The sequence below is a fragment of the Labrus mixtus genome, chromosome 18 (genome assembly GCF_963584025.1).
Source record: "Labrus mixtus chromosome 18, fLabMix1.1, whole genome shotgun sequence".
NCBI lineage: Eukaryota > Metazoa > Chordata > Actinopteri > Labriformes > Labridae > Labrus > Labrus mixtus.
This window is the reverse complement of record NC_083629.1, coordinates 361,636-385,257: the sequence shown is the minus strand read 5'-3', so window position 1 is coordinate 385,257 and position 23,622 is coordinate 361,636. Positions and strand designations below refer to the sequence as shown.

Here is a 23,622-nt window from a genome sequence, read left to right as displayed (position 1 = left end):
TATGACAGATTCAGCTCAATGGTTCTTTTTGTGATTCCTGTATTTAAGTGTTTTATGTCTGAAACTCTGTAATTGTGCTGCTGCCTGTCTTGGCCAGGATGCTCTTGTAAAAGAGATTTTTAATCTCAATGAGACTTTTTCCTGGTTAAATAAAGGTTAAATAAAATAAAATAAAAGTTCTGAAAGGGGTGGTTCCTTAAACCCTGAATGTGTATTATTGTTAATGTATCTCCCCATATGATCTGTGTCACTTACAATCACACAGCCAGTTTGACAACTTCCCTGCTCTACTGCCCCTTCTCTCTCGCTCAGCCCAGCCCTGTGCATGATCCATATCTACTCTAGATGTTTATTTACATTGTTTTCAAAGATTCATAGGTTGCAAGAACTTTTAGACACTAAAACTTTGGGAAAAGAAAAATCCAACCAAAGGTTAGCTTCTCATGCCCATAATAATGAGTCATTCAAATGACATAGAATAAAAGCGGTTCAAACAAAGACTCACAACACTATGGCTCCCCAATATAAACTTGTTTTTTTGTTATGTGTAGTTAAGGAAAACAACGTTTCGAGCCCGACTTTCCATTCTCCGGTGCTGGGCTCGAAGACTTGTTTTCCTTAAATGCACATAACAAATAAAGAATCATGTATTTGGGAGCCATAATGTTGCAAGTCTTTGTTTGCATCATAACTAGTATTTTTAATTACTCAGCACCTAATCAAGTGATGTGTGTGTTTTTTTTTTTACCTTTTCTGGAGGTGCCCATAGAAAACTATAACCCTTCACATGTACATACCTGCTACAGATGCATCCTTTTTCAATTCTCTACATTCTTATGGGAGATCAAATAAGCCCATTTAATAATCAGAAATGTTTTTGAACAATTTATTTATTTTAAAATGCTCAAAGTAAAGTGGTGTAAAAATGCAGCAACCATGACAAGACAATTTCATCTTCGGCACAACATCAAAAGGGTCTGGTGAAGGGTTTTGGCTTCATATCGTGTTCACATTATAATTCAACTAAAAGTTAAAAACAGAATGTAGCTAGTTATTCATTCTATGTTCTCAGTTGTTGACGAATGCATCCATGATTTCTTCTGCACTTTTTCTCCTTGGATTAAGTGTACATTGAAATGTAAATCCACTGAAAATAAAAAAGACAGTTTATTAATGCAGTGCTTTGTATACAAAAGAACTCCAATCACAGAAAGCATACACATGTTCCTTTCCTCTGTTTTTCAGAGAAACTAACTTCAACAGTATTTTCATTACCTCGGATGCTTGCAGACTTATGGCTTTTCCGTCTGACAACTCTTTGAAGATTTCTGTTGAACAACACAAAGAAGCTGCGTTCTTTAAAGAGTAAGGGTAGAGGAAGAACACTTTTCAAAAAGGCTTCTCTACTGTTATCATTGGTTTCACTCTACTTACTGCACATGCAGTCCCAACGCAGAATGAGACTGATGAAGCTCTCCAGTGTCATGTGTCGAGTGGAGTCACTGTAACGCACAGCCATCAGGTTGAGCATGTCATCGCTGACACTCATACCTGTTCAACATACAGAGCTTAGTGTCAAATTACACCATCATCATCATCATCATTCACTTTTTTTTTTTAATTATCTGCATTCAAAAAATATTCAAAGCTGAAGTAAATTACCAAATAACTGTAGTTTTGTGTAGACATATAGTTATAATTATTCAATTGATATATCATTGAACTTTTTCAGTGGCCATAAGAAACATAAGCAGTCATTTGGAGTCATTTTTGTTACCACCTTTTTCCAAAGAAGATATCTGGCTCTTCAGCTTGTATTTGCTCCATTTTTTATACTTAACAAAAGCTTGGTTTCTTAATAAAGTTGTTATTTACCTTTCTATGAGAAAGATGAACCAAAACATGAATCTAGCAGAATGTAAAAACTAAACAACAAGCTAAATGAAAAGCTGATTAGGAGAGAAACCTTTCTGTTGCTATATAACATTCAATGAAAGTTTTATCAGTCAAAAGAATGAATACTAAGTTGGTCTACCTGAGGCCATGAATGCATTCCTCAGTTCACTGAGTGACAGTGTTCCTGTGCGTGAAACATCAGTGAGGAAGAAAATATCCTGGTAAAAGAGACAAAAAGCACAAAGTTTAGGAAAACATCCTACTTAGATGCATATATATTAAAGGTTGAACGCAAATATCACAGAAAAACAATGTGTTCCTGATGAAATTATTCTATTTACCTTGTACGTGACAACCTTCTTCCACAAACGAAGGAATTCTTCACCATTCAGTTTTCCAGTGATCGATGTCTTTTCAATCCATCGTTAAGGTAAATAAATGTCAAAAGTTTTGTCTGACCTTGAACAAGACATTCATGTTTAGTACTGTGAGTTATGCCAACTCAAAGTGTATCAGTGGTAGAGTTGGCTCCTGCAGCTTTAATGTGAGTGAATGGGATTAGTTATTACAGATGGACACTTAACACAGCAGCCTCTGCAGCATCAGTTTGTGAATGTGGTGTTAGTGTGACCTACAATGTAAGACGTGCTTTGAGTAGTCAGAAGAAAAGCACAGTACAAGCCTCACCCATTCACCATAAAGGAAATGCCTAAGGCACTATTTTGAAGTGAAGTACTACTACTTATTCATAATCTTGTTCTTGTTCTTTTTCATCTTAATATGCTTTACAACAGGATACATCCATCAGAGCCACCATGCTGCGACAGGCATCAAGGCTGAATCCTCCAAACTTTAGGTCGCCTATAATATCAAAAGAAGACATGAAGACACCCCTTTCAACATATAAGAGTATATACCATTCAAAAAATGTGTAATGTATGTCGACGTTAGGTTAGCTACTATTCTTTGTTTGCTATTATTTTCAGTCCAGACCTTTCAGGATTCTGTCATTCAGAAGTCTCTGAAGCTGCTCAGCATCCACTTCTTCATACTAGAAATAAAATAAAAACAAAATTTAGTCAAGAACAAAAGCTTAAGCGAAAGTTTAAAGACTCCTGGATGTTAATTGAAAAAAACACTAACTGTCATTGTATATGACAAACATATGGGGGACAACCAGAGTCATTCTGGTACCTGTATCAGTCTACAATCCCTGTCACATATCAAGTAAACACATCTGTGATAAAACTTCCTTTATTTATTAGCCAAAGAATAAACTCAACTTATCTTATAGAAAATCTTTTAATCTTTTGCAATCCTACCAAAAGCATTTGTTATGGCTACCACTAAAAGTTCAGTTTGAGAGCAGCAAAGACAAGTACGTTATCTTTTTTTTGTGATCAATTTTTTATTTAGAAATGTACAAAGAAATTACATCTTATATTACAACAGTTTTTCCCCTTTACCCCCCCACCCACCCCCCTAGAGCACATACATGTATAAAAGTGCATATGTGAAAACATCAGGATCAATCAAACATTCAAACCTTACCCCCACCCCATCCACTCCGTGGCGACCCCACATACATCCCCAACCCAGATCTCTCAAGGAAAACATATTTCAGGTCAAGCACGCCACACCCTTTCCTTAACTATATTGTAGGCTGCATCCCATACTTTGAGGGTCTTGGGCTGGCCCCATGCATTCGGGCCACAGACCATTCCATCTGAACAATTTCAAGAAGAGAGTTGGCCCAATGTCGCCAGGTCAAGGAATGTGGCGGTTGCCATCTTAATGCCGACATTTTCTTTGCTGCAGTGAGACCAGCCCATAAAATGTGCCTATGCTGCAAAGACAAGTTTGAACCGGAATCATCATTAAGAAGGAGCAAAGTCAGTGAAAGCAGGATCTTAGCTTTAAGCATGTCACTTAGAGTTGAAGTTATTTGCTTCCAGAATGTGACCACATCAGGGCATTCCCAGTACATGTGCATAAACCACCCCAGCATGCTGAGTGAACATAAGTCACAGTTGGGGGATGTAATAATCTTCCTAGAGTGCCATTTCCTAGGGGTGAGGTACATCCTATGAATGAATGTGTAATGTATTAATTGGTGATCAGGATTTTTAGATGTAGCACACAGGTTTTTCCACACTGTGTTCCAGCTAATCTGTTTAGCGCTTATCATAGATAAGTCCCTATTCCATGTAGCCTCCACTGGTAATGAGTTGTTAGACTCTGAAATAAATTTGTAAAGTCTAGAAACCATTCCTTGTGTGGGTCCTAGTGTGTGCAACAGTTTGTGAAGTGGGTGTGTGGGCAACGCTGATCCCCATGGGACACCATATGTCTTCATGGCCGATCTTAGCTGTAAATAAAAAAAAGGATTATCCTGGTAGATTATATGCAGCTTGTAATCATTAAAGGCTCGCAACCCGTTGTTGTTATACAAGTCTTTTAAAACATGAATACCCCTGCTCCTCCAACATGGGAAAGAGAAAGGTATATTACCAGTAAGAAGCGAGAAATTTTTGAATATAGGTGAATGATTGTGCCACTTAAGGTCTGAGTGGACATGTCTCATGACAGTACGGCAGGTTGTAAGCATAAATTAAATTATAGGTCCAAGATGCAATTTGGCTTTTTTCAAAGGTATGTTGGAATACACTAGGTCCTGCAACCTATGAGGTAGCGAAATATTCTCCTCAATTGGTCTCCAAGCGACAGAGGAGCTAGGATTGGACCATTTACAAAGGACGTAACACAAAGGACCAAAAGTACACCTTAAAATTTGGCAGGGCCAGCCCTCCCTGTATCTTCTCACGCTGGAGAGTTGTGAATTTCAAACGGGGCCTCTTCGCTTTCCATATAAATTTGGAGACTAATGAGTGAAGCCTTTCCCAATACCTATTGGGGCAGCAAGAGGGACCATAGACGAGTAAAAGTTAAGACGAGGTAGTACATCATTATGTATTAATTTTATCAGATGTACTTCTAAATGGGTTGCTAGAACTTTAGCATACAATTTAATATCTACGTTCAAGAGTGAAAGAGGTAGATAATTACTGCATTGAGTCAGATCTTTGTTTGGTTTGGGCAGAACTGTAATTATGGCTGTGTTGGCACTTGAATTGAATGCACCCTTATCAATGGCTGCATTGATCATATCTAGCAGAGGTGGACCCAACTCGTCCCAAAAGAAAATATATAACTCTGGAGGAATTCCGTCCCACCCGGGGGCCTAACCTTTCTTCATATTAACTAGATCTTTAGTTCTTCTAGTGAAATAGGAGTACTGAGCAACTCTGATTCATTGTCAGACAGAGAAGGCAGGTCGAGTCCCTATAGAAAGCGTGAGCATGTATCAGTATTGAGTGAAATTTCAGATTTATATAGAGTAGAATAAAAAGTTTTGAATTTGGTGTTGATATCACGAGGATCGCTCAAAATACGTAAAGGTGTTTTAATGGCCATTATATTTGAATATTTTTCATTACTTTTTAGTCGTAGGGCTAAAAGATGGCTTGGTCTGGCTCTGTTAAAGGTCCCATATTCTGCCCTTTTTGGGGTTTGTATATTTAATCTATGTACCTACTTTTGTACGTTCACAATAGCTAAAGTCTGAAAAAAGTGTCTGTTTTCATGTACTGCTCCTCCTTGCTCCCTCTCCGCTCTGAGTCCGTCAGCTACACTCTGCTGAGCCCACACTGTTAGACCCCACGTGGGCCAAGTCTGCTCTGATTGGTCTGCCGATCTGCTCTGTCGTTATTGGTCAGTTGCTCAGCACGCGTCTCGGAAATTTCAACATGAGCTGCAGGGCTTGCCACAACGAGCCAATGGGCTTAGATCAGTGATCTCACACTGACAATGACGTCGGACTGACAAATTTTTATCGAGGGGGGCTAGAACCGAGCGTTAGATGCTGCTAATGCTACAGCTAACAGGAGGACGTAGGAGAAGCCGCGTTTCCGCAGACTTTGAATTTTTGCACATAGATGTGCCTAAACATGCACAGGACACTTGGAAAACACACTAAAGGGCATATAAAACCAGAAAAAGAAGAATATGGGACCTTTAAAGTAGTATGTTCTTCTGGTTCTGTGCATCAGAAACTCTGCTCTACGTCTCAGCAAAGAGTTCAATTCCGTCTTTGTCACTGCTATTCTCCCTTGTAAGGCCTGCGAGTATGTGGCTTGCTGTTGTACCTCAAGCTGGGTGAGAGTATTCTCCAGCTCAGTTATTTTGCTCAGTCTTTTTTTAATAAGGTGAGAAGAAAATGTGATTGAGGAGTCCCTAATACAGCCTTTTATGGCATCCCATAAAAACCTGGGGTCATCCACTGAGCCTTCTTTTAAATCTATAAAGGTGTTCAGTTTTTCTTTAAGAAAGACGCAGAAATCTTCATTTTTGAGAAGTGAAGCATTAAATCGCCAATGCGATGCTCTAGATGGCATGCCTAAGAGTATCAAATGTGTCGAGACAATACTGTGATCCGATAGAGAACAGGGTTTAATTACTACAGTATGTATCTCAGAAAAAGACGCAGGCGAAGCTAATATGTAATCTATTCGTGAAAAACGTTGATGTCTTGAAGAGTAAAAAGTGTATTGTTTAGATGTGGGGTTAATTGTGCGATATAGGTCTATTAAACTAAGTGCCAACAACAGATTCAGAAGGTCCTTAGATGCTCGTAACTGATTAGCTGTAGAGCGCCTAACAGATTTATCCAATGTCAAGTCAACAACTGTATTCATGTCTGCGCCCAAAACAAGTGAGAACTCCTGGAGATTCAGTAATATTGTCGTTAAATTCAGGATCATATTGTGACGGAGCGTAAACAGAAATAAAAGCAAACTTGCGCCCAGATATAATGGTTTTGATATAAGAGATCCTACCATCCTCACTGCCAAATTGCGCCAATATATTCATTGAAATACTACGTTTCAGTACCACCAGCGAACCCCTGGTTTTGGTGTCCAGTGCTGCAGATGCAGCCACATAATAGTGCTTATTCGAAAAACGACGAACGTCTACAGTCCTGAAATGAGATTCTTGTATAAAGGCAACATCCACGCGTTGTCTGTTTAAGAGGTCTAAGCAGGCTGTATGCTTAATTTGGCCATTCAGCCCATTAACATTCCAGCTGATTAAATGTATCCTATTCATGTGAGCTAACAATACCTAACATGTGTTGTAATATATTTTAAACAAGATAAGAAGAAATAGCGCAACAGCCTGACTGAAAAACAAATGTAGAGTAACAAGAGAGATCCAAACCACCCCTAAAACCCCAGTCGCCGTAAACCCACCACTCTCCAAGGAATGGGAGAGAGCATAGAAATAATATACATAAACCCAAAAAACCAACAGGAACAACAACAAAGATCCCTGACTTCCCCTAGAGAGTCTAACTTTCCCCTACAAGTTGGACCCGTGACCATCGAGCGGCGTGCAACCCTCCCACTCACGCCGCACCCCCCCCATTATAAACACAATTGTATCATGCCATTTAAAGAGCCCATATTATGCCCTTTTTGGGGTTCATATATTTAATCTATGTACCTACTAAAGTATGTTCACAATAGCTAAAGTTTAAATAAAGTGTCTGTTTTCATGTACTGTCGCTCCATGCACCGGCTCGTTTCTGACTCTCTCTCTAAGGCTCTGAAGTGCCCATGTTCAGAGTCCCCATGTGTGCCAAGTCTGATCTGATTGGTCGGCCTGTCAGCTCTGCCGTAATTGGTCAGTCACTCAGCACGGTTCTCGGAAATATCCCACCCCTTTTACCATATTGGGAATGCAGCCACTGGCTCCGTCCGAGGGTAGCATAAAACATTAGCACCTTAGTACTACTGTGCTATCGCACACAATATAACAGAGTGATGAAAACAAACAATAAAGTAAATAAATGAGAAGAAAGAAAGAAAAAGGGTCTATACAGTGGCATCGTGCTAATAACATCAGCCTTTTTTAATAAAACAGTAACTTAAAGGCTTCAGGCATCTTGTTAGGTTTGCTCATTAATGCAAATGCTAAATATTGAGGTCAGCAATTCTTAAAAAATAAATAGAAATATTAATAATGAATAAAATAAAAAAATAAAAAAATAGATATATACATATATATAAAAACACAGGCCAATAACTACCTGTATATAACCTACTGTATATAGCCTATATAGTCAACAACAACATAAATAGTGCAGAATCAGCCTACTGAAGTATAAACATTTAAGCCAGCAGTATTATTGAAACCAACAAGGCCATCTAAACAAACAAATATAGAAGAAAATAAATGAATAGACATACTAAGTGGAAGTTAGGCTACTTGATATGATTTTTGCTTGTTATTTGCTAGTCCAGAACAAGTACAGTAACCTATCAGGATTGCATATTAATGCAAATCAAACAGCTGGCTAAATTACCTGAAAGGATAAAGACCCTATTCGAGGGTGTCAATGAAATCCTTCGCCTCTTGTGGGGTGTTGAAGATATGGCTCACTCCATTGCGTGTCGCCTTGACTTCCGCAGGATAAAGGAGAAAAGTACGATAGCCGAGCTTCTGCAGGGTATCCATGGCAACGGAGAAAGCCAGTCGTCGCTTGAAGGTGTGCGGGCTGCAGTCAGGAGCGAAATGGATGGTCGAAATGGAGTGCTCTGCGCAGCTTTAAGGATCTTGTCTCTGTCCGTGAAACGTAGCAGCTTCAGAATAAGAGAACGGGGAATGGGCTTTCCATTTGCATTGACCCTGGGAGCACCTAAGCGGTGTGCGCGCATAATTTCAACAGAACCCAAATCTGGAAACCATTGTGGAATGGCATCCGACATGTAAGCAAGAGCATGAGATGACTCTGCGTTTTCAGGGACGCCGTGCACACGTACATTATCTCTGCGCGACCATGTCAGCAATCTTGTCCTCAAGTCCGGCGTGTTGCGCAGCAAGCTTGTTTACAGACGCACTGAGTCTGCTGTCCACCTTCCTCCATGTGTTCAACACATTTAGAAACATCGGCCTGCATGGCAACCATCAACCATCAAGGATAGCATCCTTGATAGCTTCTGCAACTGCTAGCTTAACTAGCTCGGCAAGTTCCTCGTTGTCTGTTGCACGAGAAGTTAACTTATTGCCAGAACCCTTTCTTCCACCTGTTGCGATCACAGTGACTAATTCGCTAATTCAAATAGAGAAAAACATTGGATAGAGCAAAAGCAGTCACACATGTGTTCAAACACTTATGTTCTCCACACTCTTATTCCCCAAATAAAGAATTGATTTTCTTTTTCAGTTCTGACTCTTAAAACTCCAGAGTAAGTGTGTACTAATAACTTGTCACTTTCATGTCATGTATTGTGCTTTGACCTATTTTTCATGTAGAAACACTCTAGTTTTAAACTTCTCTTTATGATTTTATGTTTTTTATTAAAGAGTTAAATAATAGGACCCAAGTTGTAATCCTCAGTCAACAGTTAACATGCAATAAGGTCAAATGTGAGAGTGACAACTGTTACCTTGTCAGAGTGTTGGCGGAATAATTTTTTCTTGTTTTCATCATCCTGCACATTTGAGACGTTTTTGAACTGAAAAACAAAAGTAGGGAAAAATATGAAGGAACTTGAAAACTTCTTTTAAAAGGTAATGAGTATAGTGTAAAATATCAGATTGACTTGGACCTCATTACTGTTAAATAATTCATATATATACCCACCTTTCCAACTGGCTCATGTTTGTGGTCACCAGAGTTCTCACTGTCGGAAAATACCAAGAACATTCCAAATAGGATTAATGCGTTGAATTTTCCCCCAACATACAACACCAGGATTTTGTGACATACGCAATGCACGTTTGCTTTGCATGACTGTGAATCATTATGTCTGATATATTTGTCATTTCTGGATTATTTGTATTTAAACTGCGATACACAGTAGAATAAGAAAGGAAACATACTAGCCGTGGGTCTCTGCTTTGGAGAGAATGGTCAGGATGAAGGATGCAGTCTCATTGGGTTTGAAGGTGGACGGCACAATCAGATATTCACCAGTCTTCAGCGTAAAAAGCTCCATCACCTCACGAGCATTCATATAGCTTTTACTTTGCACAACAGGTGTGTTGTTACTGAAGAACGAGGCTGGGAATTTACCCGTCTGCGACTTGTTCTGTGATTATAAACGCATGTATCAATTCACTGCAGTTTATTCAAATACTGGAGAATTTTAATATGAATAAAATTGTTTCTTACTTGTCCAGTCACCTTCAGATAAAACAGCAGAAGAGAATGGGACAGAGGGCAAGATTTAACACAGTATTATGTTTTTATGAATATACAGTAACTCAGAATTAAAGGCAGAATCTGACCAAAAGTCAAGTTCTATATTGGAAGAAAAGTGTGTGATGTGAATCATTTTCAAAATATAATGATGTTGTGTTGTTGTTTTTGGGTTTCTGACAATAAAGCTACAAACATGTAAGCTGTAGATTCAATCTGAACATTTTCTTTACCAGCTAGTAAACAGGTAGGCCCGTCTAAAAAAATCTTCGTTAAAATCAACAAATAGAAGTTTTTTTTTACATTTTAGGGAAGATGTTTATTTTCTACAACTAAAGAAGAAATATTGTTACCTTACCTGGCAAGTCACAAAAATGTGGACACCTTGTGCTTATGAGCCAAAAACACTGATGTAGTAAAAAAACACAAAAAAATTCATATTACCTCAAATACAGAAAATCCAATATGCAGGTTCTGGACCAGGCGCCTGTTCCTCTTGTCAGATTTTTGCATGAGAGACACCAACATGTTTTTTTCACCATGTTTCTCTGAATATTCACTGTCGATTCTGACTCGGTACTGTGGATTAGTCCAGAAACTGTCTTGAATTGACATTAAAATCCAAATGTTAGTGTGAGTAATGGAACAGATAATGAAATAAAAAGACAAGGCGAGCTGAAAAACGTTCAATGTTGCTGATTTGGATATATAAATATATTTATTACAGAATGAACACTTCATTACAGTACAGCATTAAAACAGATGAGAACTGTATTCTGTAGCATCTTATGTGGAAAATGTGTATTAAAGTTAGGGTAGCATGATCTTTATTATAACTATTATTTGTCTTATTTTTAAAGGGATACTTCACCCATTTGCATTAAGCTTTGTATCATTAGAAACCTGGTAGTATTTTTGAATGGTCGTGCATCCCGCCCTCAATTGAGACGGGAAAGTTCTGTATTTCTAAGTCTGAAAAGGAGCTTCCAGTGACGCAAATATCGTCATATTGCGTCACTGGAAGCTGTTGCGGTTAGTGGTGTGAAACTACAACGCTAGTTCCTCATATTTTCGACCACAGAAGCTACAGACCAATCACAGATCAGTGGGTGGGAACTCACTCCCAGAATCGAAACTCCCGGGGCTGTCGCTGGCCGTCGCTGGCCGCCGCTAGCCGCAGGGACCGACGCGACACAAGACCGGCCTGTCGGCAGCAACCGTCTCGCTGCTATATTGCTATATTGCTGGCCGAGGATGAGGAGCCGGGGCCGGCTCGAGCTGGGGCGGACTGGTAGTGTCGGTGCTCTCACTGTTTGTCTATGGACACAGACATAGAGTCTGTTTTCTGCCAGGAATTTTCAAGATCAATTCTAGAAGAAATCTCTGAATCAGATGAGGAAATGGTCTTATGTGTTGAAGTAAATATGTCTTTAAATGTTTTTATTTCTATATTTCTACTGCTATACTTTATAGTTTGGAGAAACTGTAACGATCGAATTTCCCTCTGGGATTAATAAAGTATTTCTGATTCTGAAATAGAGGACCTTAGTGGGAGTGGCCTGCGGTGCTGTGCATTCTGGGATTTGGTGTCTTTCATCAACATGAGTCAAAAAGACACTTTCTGCCTTTTCTCGGCCAAGAAGGCACCAACTTCAAAATGTATTTCACATTTCTAATACATATATGACCCAATGTCAATACAGATTCATGTTTCAACAGGTCAAGTATCCCTTTAATATTGAACTGTTATGTTAGGTATTTCTATTGATAGCTTGCAGGGAGTTAAGAGTGTGAAGAAGATCAGTGAAATCACTCAAACAACATCCAGCTTTTTATTTGTAGAATGCTTTTCTGCTGCCTTGAAGACAGTTTGAGATCATGAGCTGGGTAATGGAAGAAAAAAAAAGAGCTTGAAATACCTCGATTATTCATGCATCCTCCAGCAGTGGTTCCTGCAACCCATCTTCCCTCATATAAAGAACTCTTCCAGTGAGAGGAGTGATTTCCATCAAGGAAGTCAGGACACAAGGAGCAAATGTCAAGATTTGAGTAAAACGTACAAAAGTCCTTCAGGGTCATCCTGTTGACATCAGAGACATATGCAGATGAAATAAAAGACATATTTTACATTGAGGGGGGAACAAGACAACTAGTTGTATAAGAGGCTTGGCAACTTAAAAAAAAGCCCTCATATATTTCAAACACAGTATTAATATTAACTGCTTTAAGTCACACACATATTCTTACCACAAGACTATATTTGTTTAAAAAAAGAGTTATAGTATGGCTGGATGCTCTGCAGCTTGTTCTTACCAAAACTCTCCATCATCCACCACTGAAAGGCACATTTCACAATCTTCAGTACTCACAGTTTTCCACAGGGATGACCTTGGAGAAATTTCAAGAAGTAGGAGAGAAGGAATTGTTCGATTATCAAGTGTTTTAAGAGGCCAGCTTTAACATATGTCACTGTCAGTGGGGCATGCAGTGCAGATGTTAAGACAATCTTTTAAGCTGCCTTCAGGGCAAGATAACACAGGAGATCTTTTCACTGTAGCTGGAAAAAACATATCCTAATAACCGGAGGGAGATTTTCTAAAGACAGTTTGTATAGGCTCCTCAAAGCCCCTTTCTAAAATGACCTTTATAATCCTTTCATGGCCTACATACAGAAAGTACAGTGAACACCCCTTAAAGGAGTATGAGAAAAGATCAAGATCCCTGTTAGTAGCGACCTTTTGTGTTTGCAGTTAAAAGTAGTGATGAAAAGTGGTGAAAAGCATTCTTACAGTTCCTGTTAGGTTTTTTTGTTTGTTTATTTTTTGACATGAAACAGATTGTGAACCGACTTAACAGTTTACAGTAAGTGATTCATTTGACTGCTTAAAGACATAGGGGATGCAAACCAAAGCAAACCAAACAATTCCTCACAGGAGTTTTAAAGACAGTTGAGTACAAGTGTGTGTTACAGTGAATAGATGCAATAAGTCCTCTTATTTTGCCACTAAAAATTCTCCGTATTCATCTGCAACTTTTAATTACAGACATGTTTTTGTGAGACAGTCAAGTGTAAGTTAGTACTACCGATCACTCCAGTCTCCCTTCCACTCTCCTTTGCCCCAGGGGTTCCACAAACGCACAAGCTCGACCAGTTTCTCTTGGCTCCTCAACTGAAAAGTATTATCATGACAGAGCCATTGTTATGAACATCATTACAATAATAATTCCAGAAATAAGTTTGCTTCTTGTCAATAACCGTTATGAATAAGTCCTCACCTGTTTAACACCAGTCACAGTGTATGCATGGCCTTGGACTAATCCATTTAACAGTATGGTATTGTCAGATGTTTCCTAAAAGCCAAAGACAACTTCATTAATAAAAAAGACAAATGTGTGTTTAAAAAACCAGAACAGTGTCTATGTTAGGTCAAAAATAAAAGGGAAGTCTGAAAAGGACTAGTGTGAGAGCAGCCTCTATAAACATTTAACAACAATCAGCTAATACATTATGAATAAAAGATGGGTGTACTTAAAGTCATTTTAATACATTAATCCACTCTTTCCCCAAGAGGGAGGTAAGAAGTTGGACACCACATTCGTGACTATTTCTAGTTTTTGTGCTAAGCTAAGCACTGGGCTATTGCTTCATATGGGATTACAGTAGGTGAAGTAAATATGGTGGAGGAAATTTTCAAAAAAAGAAAGAAAAACAAGTGAAGTGAAGTTTGGAAACGGTATGGTATATGGTAGGGGTCTCCAACAGATAGCTCGGGAGCTACTTGTAGCTCGCGGGCAGGTTTTCAGTAGCTTGCCTATAGGTTGACCGACTGTGTTAAAAATAAAAATAAAAATCTGACGACGGTAAATGCACCTCTTCCCACTATTTATATATTTGGCCCATAAAAACTAGTATGAAGTACTAATGTTTTCTTGGACATTGATGTGAATTTAAGATTAATGATAAGCATTGGTTTATTGTAATTTCACACATGTACAAACAGTAGTTTAATTCAGCTGATGTGAGCTATGTAAATAAATGCAAGCGATTTGATGCAAGTAGCCCTTGGCCATTTTCATTTTTTGAAAGTAGCTCTCAGATGAAAAAAGGTTGGAGACCCCTGGTATATGGTATTGTCATCAGGAGAAGAATTAAACTCACCCCTTGAAATGTACCACAGCCCATCAAGGTCTTGGATTGGCTAGCCCTGTACATCAGCTCCCAAAGGTTTTGAGGGGGATCTGACAGCTGGATGCACATGTGAACACCACCAGTGAAGTCCATCATGGCTTCTGCAGGAGTTCCAGCGTTCATATCGGTATAAGAACCACACACCCTAAAAAACACAAGGTTGTGTTATATTAATATGATGGATAAAGAAATTGGACAAAAATAACAAAATAAAATGAATTCAAGTCTGGAAAATATAACTGTTCTTTACTTGGCATATGCTTTTTCCATCAAAGCAGGCCAGAACTCGTTTTGGTCTTTGGAGTGAACAAAGATAAGTCTTCCATTGATTGTTGGAAGCTTGTCATCAATGACGACATCCACCCAACTCCCAAATCTCCAGAACTGAAATGTCAAAAGAAAAGGGAATAAAGATCCTCTTTACATTAGATCCATTTATGAATCAATGGCAGTTAACCCGAAACAAAAAAGTCACTGTATGTGTCATTTGTCACCAGTGTTATGCTTAGATTATCACAACATTTATTTCTCATATTGTTACACATAATGATGGATGAGTAAGGGTGTTTGTTTTTAAATATTTTCTATATTTCAAAAGAAATTGTACAGCTCAGTCTTAAAACCATTGGGAAAGTCTTTCAAGTATTCCAAAGGAGTATTTCAAGTAAATTTCAATGGATTCCAAAGTACTGAATGCATTTAATGCTAAAAAAGGTACTTGTGAGGTATGTTTCTTTTGTGAGCTCATAGTGATAACTGTCACTTGTTACGAATCATACAAAGTGGTTGATGGTCCTTTTTGAGATTAATCTACGTTTTTGTGACTATAAATTAAATCATTATTGCAGAATGTGAATGTTCAGTCAGTGTTTAATGAAATGATCCCACTCAAAAATAACAACCAGGTTTGCTTCTCGTATTTACCCTGAAGTGGAACAGCCCACAATAGTTTTCCTCAAACGTTTGCTCAAGGGGGACAACTTGCCCAAGGATCTTTTCCTGGAATGTCAGAGCTCCAATAGATGCAAGGAACCAGCAGTTTCCTGAGGAAATATGGTCATTGAGTTGTCAGAAAACAAAAATGCACAACAGTTCATTCTTACAAATAATAAACTACTTTACCTATAAGCCCTTGACCAAAGTCAAACCTTGACAATCCATCAACTACAAAAGCTGGATTTGGAGCAATTTTCTGAAATAAAGACAGTGTAAACAAATCAGAACAGAATAAAAAAACTCTTTCAAGGTTTAAAGTAGTTTGATTAGATACTAACAGGCACACAGCAATACTGAAGTATTACACATGTAAATAAATTATTCTTATTAAACATAATGGCCATTAAACTATTTCATAGTCAAATTCTAAAATTCCATTCAAAACAACTGCTTTCCTAAATTCAGCTTTACAAACTGTGGGACTGAGCCTTAGACTCTAACCAGTTTTCCATATCAAGAAACAATCCTCTAACATTATCCATACCCTGCAGCACATCCAGGACATGAGCTAACCTAACTGCAAAGAATATTGGCCATAAAGGGTTAACTACTGGAAGAATAAAAATGTGTTTAGCCCCTTAAATAGTTTCAAACAGTGTCACAAGGCATGATGAGAATTGTAAGAATATTCACTAGAGACCTGAAAACAAACCTGACTACAAGCAGCTTGTATGACATTAAAAAACTATACTATGAATATTACCATAGTCAATTTATTACTAGTTACAAAGACAAAACATTTCAGTCTAGCCAGGTAGGGATTGGGTGCAGAGCCTGGCGATTATTCTAAAATGCAAAACATCGAATCATGTGATCAGTTTTAGCTCAACATACGGTAATTAATTTACTGTCAGTTACAGAATACAACAAGCTATTGCATCAGTGATACACGGCCTCTTCTGCTGTTAAAACATTTTTTTTAATACTCACTGATGGTCTCAACCACATCACTCGGCCCATGTCAGAGGGACTCAGTATCCCTTCACCGATGGAGTTCCTGTCAGGGGGGAACATCTCATCTATGTATCTCACTCCTTGGATGAGGCAGTATTGTTTCAGCTGCTGATAGTCTTGGTTGAGAAACTTCTCAGGGTTGTCAGCACTTCCATAACCTTCTTTCTTCTGACGAGCCTCCATAATGTTCAGACACACACCGGGGGGAGGCATTGTAACACTTTTTGGCTCAGCTAAGAAAAATGAGATCCAGGACCATTTTTGAGGTAATGAAAACATTCAAAGAATCTTTTAAATACAAAATGAAGTACATATGCATTTCTTAATTCTAAATCAAGAAGTGCATATGCATATCTTAATGGAAGATGAGCTGTATCCAGTAGGTTATACAAGTCTGTGGATCTCTGCTTGATCATTTTCTACAAAACCTTTCCAGTTTCCAGACAATATTTATTGAACTTTTAAAAAATAAAATAGAAGCAAAAGCCAATTCAGGATTGTTAAAGGTTCCTAGCCCCATTGGGATTGTAACCTTTTTTAAATTGTTTTTAATTCCTCACATTTGCAGAAAACTAATTCGGCTGTAGTAAATGAAGCCCTATATTGAAAAGAGCAGACAGTCATGATTGAGCAAGAAGACAGAGAGAGAGACATAGAGAGAGAGAGAGTGAGATAGAGCATCCATAAAGCACAGTACTGCTACATGCCAATACCAAACACACTGACAGAACATTCAAATCTCAATCAACTGGTTTAAAACTTGGCTTTGGAAGACCTTACCTCAGCGTCTGGAGTCAGAAATAGTGGGTGGATATACAGGTGAGCGGAGCTGCTTTGTCACTTATATATTAGGCTCTGTGAAAAGGTTAAGGGGAGGGGGAAATGTGAAAAGGTTCTCCCATACCTTTCACCTGCCCCCACCTTCCCTACACTGACTGCAGTTTCCAGAGTGATTTCGGTGAGTGACTTACAATCAGTAATGTTACAGGCTCCTATAGCGAGGGAAAGACAAAAAGAGATAGAGACTTGATTGACTGACCCTGCAGTGACCCCAAAGTTTTTTTCAGCCCAGAACATCCTTGACCTTGTTTGTTCATAGGTTTATTACATTCTTAGAAATTCCCCTGTTAAAAAACGGTAACGGTATTGCTGTTGCTGAAATTTACAGTTTTCTACCGTTTTTGTAAATACAGCAACAAACTGTTATTTTAAACCTTAACAGGAAAATACTGTTGGAAGGATTAACTGTTTAATACTGTTTATTTACACTTCTTCACAAGAGGTATATTTGCAGATTTTTACTGTGAATTGTAAATACTACACCTAGCTATAGATTCATTTCCTTCTATCAAAATGGACACAATATATTTATTTTCTAAACCTAGTGATTTGATAAATTAATTGCATGTCATGTTATAAAACACCATGTTTTTAAAAAATAAATAAACAGTGCCTTGAAAATTGCAACTTAAAATGTTAAGACAAATAATAAAACTTCAAATTGTCTTCTCAAACCACATCTGTCTTTATTGAAACGCTGACAAAAACAAAGAAAATACACTTTAAAGGCTTTATATGCGTTTTTGTGATCCAGTAGATGTCGCCCTTGAGCACCAGCATGAAATCAAAACAAACGGCTGTTTGGCCACACCTCCTCCATGCTGTAGCCTCCCTCTCTACTCCAGCAACACACCTCCGAGTCCAACCCCCCTCAACTCGTGTTTGCACGAAGGAGTCAAGCTCCAGCGGTGGATAACATTTCCATTGTAAAAGCTTTCTTACGGAAAAATGTCAAGTGATGAGGTAAGTAAGACGTTTTTAGTAATGTCATTGTTAAAGCGTTATTTTTTATATCCCAAAGATATGCACCTGTGTTAGGAGCTATTTTTTGTATTCTACTCCGGAGTAGGCGAAAGTAATTTGTAGTTTGCAGTTTGCACTGCTACTGCTAGTTAGCCATCTTTTACCATTAGAATAATTTTGGTGATTGTAAAATGCTAGAAACAGCAATGAATAAGTGTTTTCACTTGAATCCCTCTGAATGTTTGCCATTTCTTTACAGTCGGATGTCGGTATGGCTGCTGAAGCAGGCTGCAGCGAGGGGCCGGTCGCGGGGCCGGTCGAGGGTCTGAGGCCATTGCTTCAGCCGTTTGGCATCATTCGCCCTTTACTACCTTGATACAGGTGTTTTGCGGGTCCACAGGAACTTCAGGGAGGACATCACCCTACTTGGCAGGGTAAGGGAGCCAGCGCAAGACAACCGGGAGTACCGCTTTGCTATACAGAAGCTTTATATATTGGAAACCGGTTGGTAATTCCCAGCTGCTGTGTGTGGAGGATTACAAGTGGCCTGATCCCTATGCTCAGTATACTGGATATATTCCTGGCCACTAGCAAAACTGTGTGGCTACATGCACATTTGGGGCATCAAATGCCAACACCAACTTGTTTGAAGTGCTTTGTATTCCGTTAGAATTATTTAATGTTGCATTTTTTTTAATAAATCTAATTTTGTGATGTAAAAGCTCTGATCAATTGCATTTGCATATCCTATTCATGATCTGTGAAAACCACATACACATTTTCTAGTAGGAAGTAAAAGGTTTCCTCTTCTATGCATTAGCTAGTGAAAATGCACAAGTAAGCCACAGTGTTCTTGCTTATAATTACATGACAGTGAGCTGTTAATATTTACAAAGCAGAAGCGTGTATGCATATTTTTGACATGTCTACACAGACACGTATAGTCATTACAGCATGTGACTATCATACTGTAATTGAGTTCGATTTTTTGGGGGACAAAAAAAGACATTTGAAGCAGTCTTCTAAAAATAAAAGATCATCATTTACAGATACAGACTAAATAAGCCAACAAATTTACAGAAAAAAACAATTAAAAAGCTGTTGATAAGTATTTCTTTATTGAAATAATGCTCTGAACATTTAGACAAAAAATGCAAAATGTGTTCGTACATCTTGAAAAGAAAAAATAGACCATGCTGATATTATTGAATTTAGCGCCATTGGTGCAAAATGGCTATTTGTTTGACAAAGTCCATAAAGTCATAGTGCATTAAAAAAAAAGGTGCGTTTGAAATTATTGGTTCGAGGGTCGTAGCAAAAGGCACTTTTGTTTTGATGTGGGACGCTGGTCCCTTGTCAGGGGCATCCCTGCTCCTGAACAGAGCCTCCTCGACACAATCCTGGCCTACAATCCTGGCCTGCAGGACCCTTTTCAAATCTGAAAGAAATAACAGCACACATGAATTCAATTATCCTTAGGCAAACCGTCCATCAACTAGTATGACTAGTCACTAGTAGCTCCTTAAGATAAGATGGTGCCTGGCCATTTAGAGCTTTGTAAGTGATAAGAAGGATCTTGAATTCTATTCTAGATTGTATAGGGAGCCAGTGCAGAGAAGCCAACACAGGAGTAATGTGGTCCCTTTTCCTAGTTCTAGTCAGTACACGAGCTGCAGCGTTCTGGACTAGTTGAAGAGTCTTTAGAGACTTACCAGAGCACCCTGACAAAAGAGAATTACAATAATCCAACCTGGAGGTAACAAATGCATGAACTATTTTTTCTGCATCATTTTGCGACAGGATATTCCTGATCTTGGATATATTACGAAGGTGAAAATAGGCTGTTCTTGAAATTTGCCTGATGTGAGAGGTAAAGGACCTATCTTGATCAAATAGAACTCCTAGATTCCTAACAGTGGTGCTAGATGCCAGGCTGATGTCATTAAGGACAGTCACATCTCTAGAAAAAGTCTCTCTGAGGTTTTTAGGGCCTAGCACAATAACTTCAGTCTTGTCTGAGTTAAGTAGCAAAAAATATCTGGTCATCCAGGTCCTAACGTCTTTAAGGCACGTTTCTAGTGTAGCCGTTATCAGCAGCCACGTTTTACAACCTCTCTTCCCGCAGGACTCAGGACTGTGGATTAACATTACTTTTACCAAGGAACAAAGGAACTGATCAATGATTTAAGTCTCCCTCTCAAACAGGATATTATGAACTTTTACAACACCTGGAATAAACAACCGAGCGGAAACGGAACACTCTGCTATCTACGAATTGACCCCAAAGACATGAACTGTGACCAAAACCAGTCTCTGCAAAGTCGTAAAATTGACTGTTGATGGACTGCTGAAAAACTGAATTAAACCACAGCTTTCAATTCTGCATCAAATGAACATTTATGTCTTTCTTCATCTAGATATTTGTAATTGTCACATTGAATGTATTATAATTATATTATGTTTAATAGGAATTTGACGTGGAGCGCTATTGCCATCTAGTGTTAGAATATCCATGAATACGTAACCTTCATAATTATACATTTAGATGTGTTATAAAGCATACTCTTTGATATTAGCTATAGAAGGTGTTATTTAGAGACACCAATTTCTTTTCCTACTTTATTGATAAGTCTTATTAAGAATGCTGACTGTATAACATGGTTTTGTTCAACTACAGGCTGGGATTAACTGAGAATGTTCCCAGATGGTTTGATTTTCATCTCAACATGAATCTGATAGAAATGTTTGTCTAAATATATGACGTGAACCTACATCAACGTGGATCTGATAGAAATAATATCGAAATGAATGTATGGTGACGTATATATGTTTATATTCTTATTCTTAATCTTCAGATCAGAATGGGAGTGACCCTTCTCATGCAGGTCCACCTCCTTCTCCCGCAGCTGAAAAGAGTTCACACTCAGCTCAGCTCTCCAGTTTTAGTTTTGTTTTTGGTTTGTGAAGTTTAGAGCTTCAGCTCTTGCTCGCTTCTCTTCGGACTTTGGTCCGAATCACTTCTTTTAAGTTTGTGCCGTAGAGGCGAGTCTCTGCCGAACTTTCTTTTGCACGCACAATTTTTGGAAACATCAATTCTTTCTGGCTCAAGCAAAGTTTTTTTTAACTTTCTTCTCTAAAGTCTTTGCTCTTCAATTTTGAACGCCAATTCCTTAGTTTCTGAATTGGAAATCGACGTATCAAAAGACTCTTTAATACTTTTCCTGTTGGATCCTCTTGGAGCTTCTGAGACGAAGGCTGAACCGACGTACAATCTCCATCCCAGCTGCAGACTCCGACCAAGTTGTCAAGGCATCTAATCTGGCCTGTGGACCGCTCTGGGCCTGAAAAGAACCGCTTGCCAGAGACTGAAACGCGGGACCAGCCGGCAGAGTTCAATTGAACACATCTCATAGTAAGACTGCTGGTGGCAAGGGGTGTTGGAAGATTGAGTCTTGAGTCGTGTCTATTCAGAGCCCTCCTTTAAATCCAAATAGAATCCCAAAATTCCTTTATCAACTTTTTCTTTTTGACCATTTTCTGATCAAGTCATTCAAACAATACCGCGTCTTATCTCATTACTAAATATATAATGTCACCATACATTATAATTGCATTATCCTGATCATAATAATCATATTCTTTATCTGTTTCATCTATACATTATTGTTTACCCCTTTTTATATTAAATTTTACACATAAAATTCAGGACTTTTTCTTGTTTTAACATTTCCAGAACTTACTTCTTGAAATTGAACACTATGTTGCAAGAACATGTAGTTGTTTGAAACAAAAGACACCAAGCAAAGAAACTCGAGCACCGATGACCAGCATTGTAACCACACAGCCATTTGAACTAGTGTCGATAGATTTTCTCCACTTAGACAAATGTGCAGGAGGCTACGAGTATATATTAGTGATTGTTGATCACTTCACTCGTTTTGCACAGGTTTATCCAACAACCTCCAAGTCTGCCAAAACAGTCGCTGACCGAATATTCAATGATTATGCTTTAAAGTTTGGGCTACCAACAAGAATACATCACGATCAAGGCGGCGAATTTGAGAACCAGCTCTTCGCTCAGCTGAAAAAGAACTGTGGTGTACTGGGATCGCGCACTACACCTTATCGACCACAAGGAAATGGACAAGTAGAACGTTTTAATCGTACGTTGCTACAAATGCTAAAGACATTAACTGACAAACAGAAGACAAACTGGAAAGACTCTTTGAACAAGTTGATCTATGCATACAACTGCACTAAGTGCGAGGTCACAGGTTTTTCGCCTTTTTATCTTCTTTTCGGAAGATCCCCAAGGTTACCTATTGATCTACTGTTTGGTCTGACCACGGAAACAGGAAAAGCAGATCATCGGACATACATGGAGAAATGGAAAAGAGAAATGCAAGACGCATATGTAATCGTCAGAGAAAATGCAAAGAAATCATCAGAGAGAAGTAAAAAACACTATGATGGAAAAGTGAGAAGTTCAGTACTGCACCCTGGTGATCGTGTTCTTGTGAGAAACCTGACACCTAGAGGAGGCACTGGAAAGCTCCGCAATCATTGGGAAGAACATATTCATGTTGTGGTACGTCAGGTTGGAGAAGATATCCCAGTCTATGAAGTTAAGCCTGAACAAGGAAGAGGAAGATCAAGAACCCTGCATCGCAATTTGTTGCTGCCATGTGATCACTTACCCTTGGAAATCCAGCCAAAGACAGCACCCAAGCTAAACAAAAAGATAACAAAGACGACGACAAACAACACAGAACCGGATGAGGACAATGATGAAGGTGAATGTTTGTTCTACTACAGGCCAGTAACACAGTTTCAAATGCCAAGTGTAGATCAAACCATTGAGCATGCAGATACAGAAAACGACAGTGACCAAGAAACACCAGTGTTGTGTGATGATGGACAAGTGAATGAACAAGTTCCCATAACACACATGGATGAATCTGATACAGAGCAGGAAAATATGCTGTTGGAAAACGAGAATCAGTGCGACAATGGACAACCAGTTGAAGAAGCACAGGATGAGATTCAACCCCAGCATCCACATTCAGATAATGATGACAGAGAACTGAGACATGAGCTACCAAGACGAGAAAGAAGAGCTCCTAAAACCTTTACCTATGACAAACTAGGGACCCCAACATGCTATAGTACAGCTCTAGCAAATGAAACATATTACCAGTATCAACCTGTACTGTACAGAGAAGTTCAGCCAGTGACAATGTGGACTAACCCATATCAGGTTTACCAACCCTTATTCATGCAGGGATACTAAGTACAAAAGTTTATCGAGCACAGTAAGAGACTGTTTGACTAAAAAGACCTTTCAGTTGAGTTTTGTTATGAATGCAGTATATTAAGTACTTGGTTATAATAAAAGCTGTTAATTTAGACACCCCTTTGAGAACTAGTTAAGAAAACTAGAGGAAAATTAGTTTGAGAGTTTGAGAAACTTTAATTCATAGATCTAGTGATGTCGGGACGACATCTATTTTTGCAGGGGAGT

At 38.7% G+C, this 23,622-nt stretch overlaps 1 protein-coding gene across 1 annotated transcript; it reads right to left on the bottom strand.

Annotated features, from left to right (window-relative positions):
• Positions 1 to 932: 932 nt before the first annotated feature.
• On the bottom strand, positions 933 to 17,233 carry LOC132992773 (calpain-1 catalytic subunit-like). The gene is made up of 22 exons (XM_061062268.1): positions 17,079 to 17,233; positions 16,275 to 16,531; positions 15,471 to 15,540; positions 15,273 to 15,391; positions 14,599 to 14,732; positions 14,319 to 14,493; positions 13,436 to 13,510; positions 13,244 to 13,329; positions 12,473 to 12,547; positions 12,079 to 12,239; positions 10,604 to 10,761; positions 10,133 to 10,144; positions 9,841 to 10,049; positions 9,602 to 9,641; positions 9,405 to 9,473; positions 2,890 to 2,947; positions 2,696 to 2,757; positions 2,238 to 2,306; positions 2,036 to 2,114; positions 1,435 to 1,551; positions 1,276 to 1,328; positions 933 to 1,147 (listed from the first exon to the last, which is right to left on the bottom strand). The coding sequence occupies exons 2-22, from the start codon at positions 16,509 to 16,511 to the stop codon at positions 1,121 to 1,123; spliced, it is 2,085 nt and encodes a 694-aa protein (XP_060918251.1). The 5' UTR covers positions 16,512 to 16,531; positions 17,079 to 17,233; the 3' UTR covers positions 933 to 1,120.
• Between the last annotated feature and the right edge of the window lie 6,389 nt (positions 17,234 to 23,622).

Bases quoted from the DNA above. Each gene is read 5' to 3' on its own strand.
- LOC132992773 (XM_061062268.1), bottom strand. From the start codon at position 16,511: ATGCCTCCCCCCGGTGTGTGTCTGAACATTATGGAGGCTCGTCAGAAG. The intron at 9,642-9,840 runs GTATGTTTCCTT...ATTTTCCGACAG, and splicing joins AAAGCAGAGACCCACGGCTA to TGAGAACTCTGGTGACCACA. The intron at 2,307-2,695 runs GTATCCTGTTGT...TGGATTGAAAAG, and splicing joins GCATGGTGGCTCTGATGGAT to ACATCGATCACTGGAAAACT.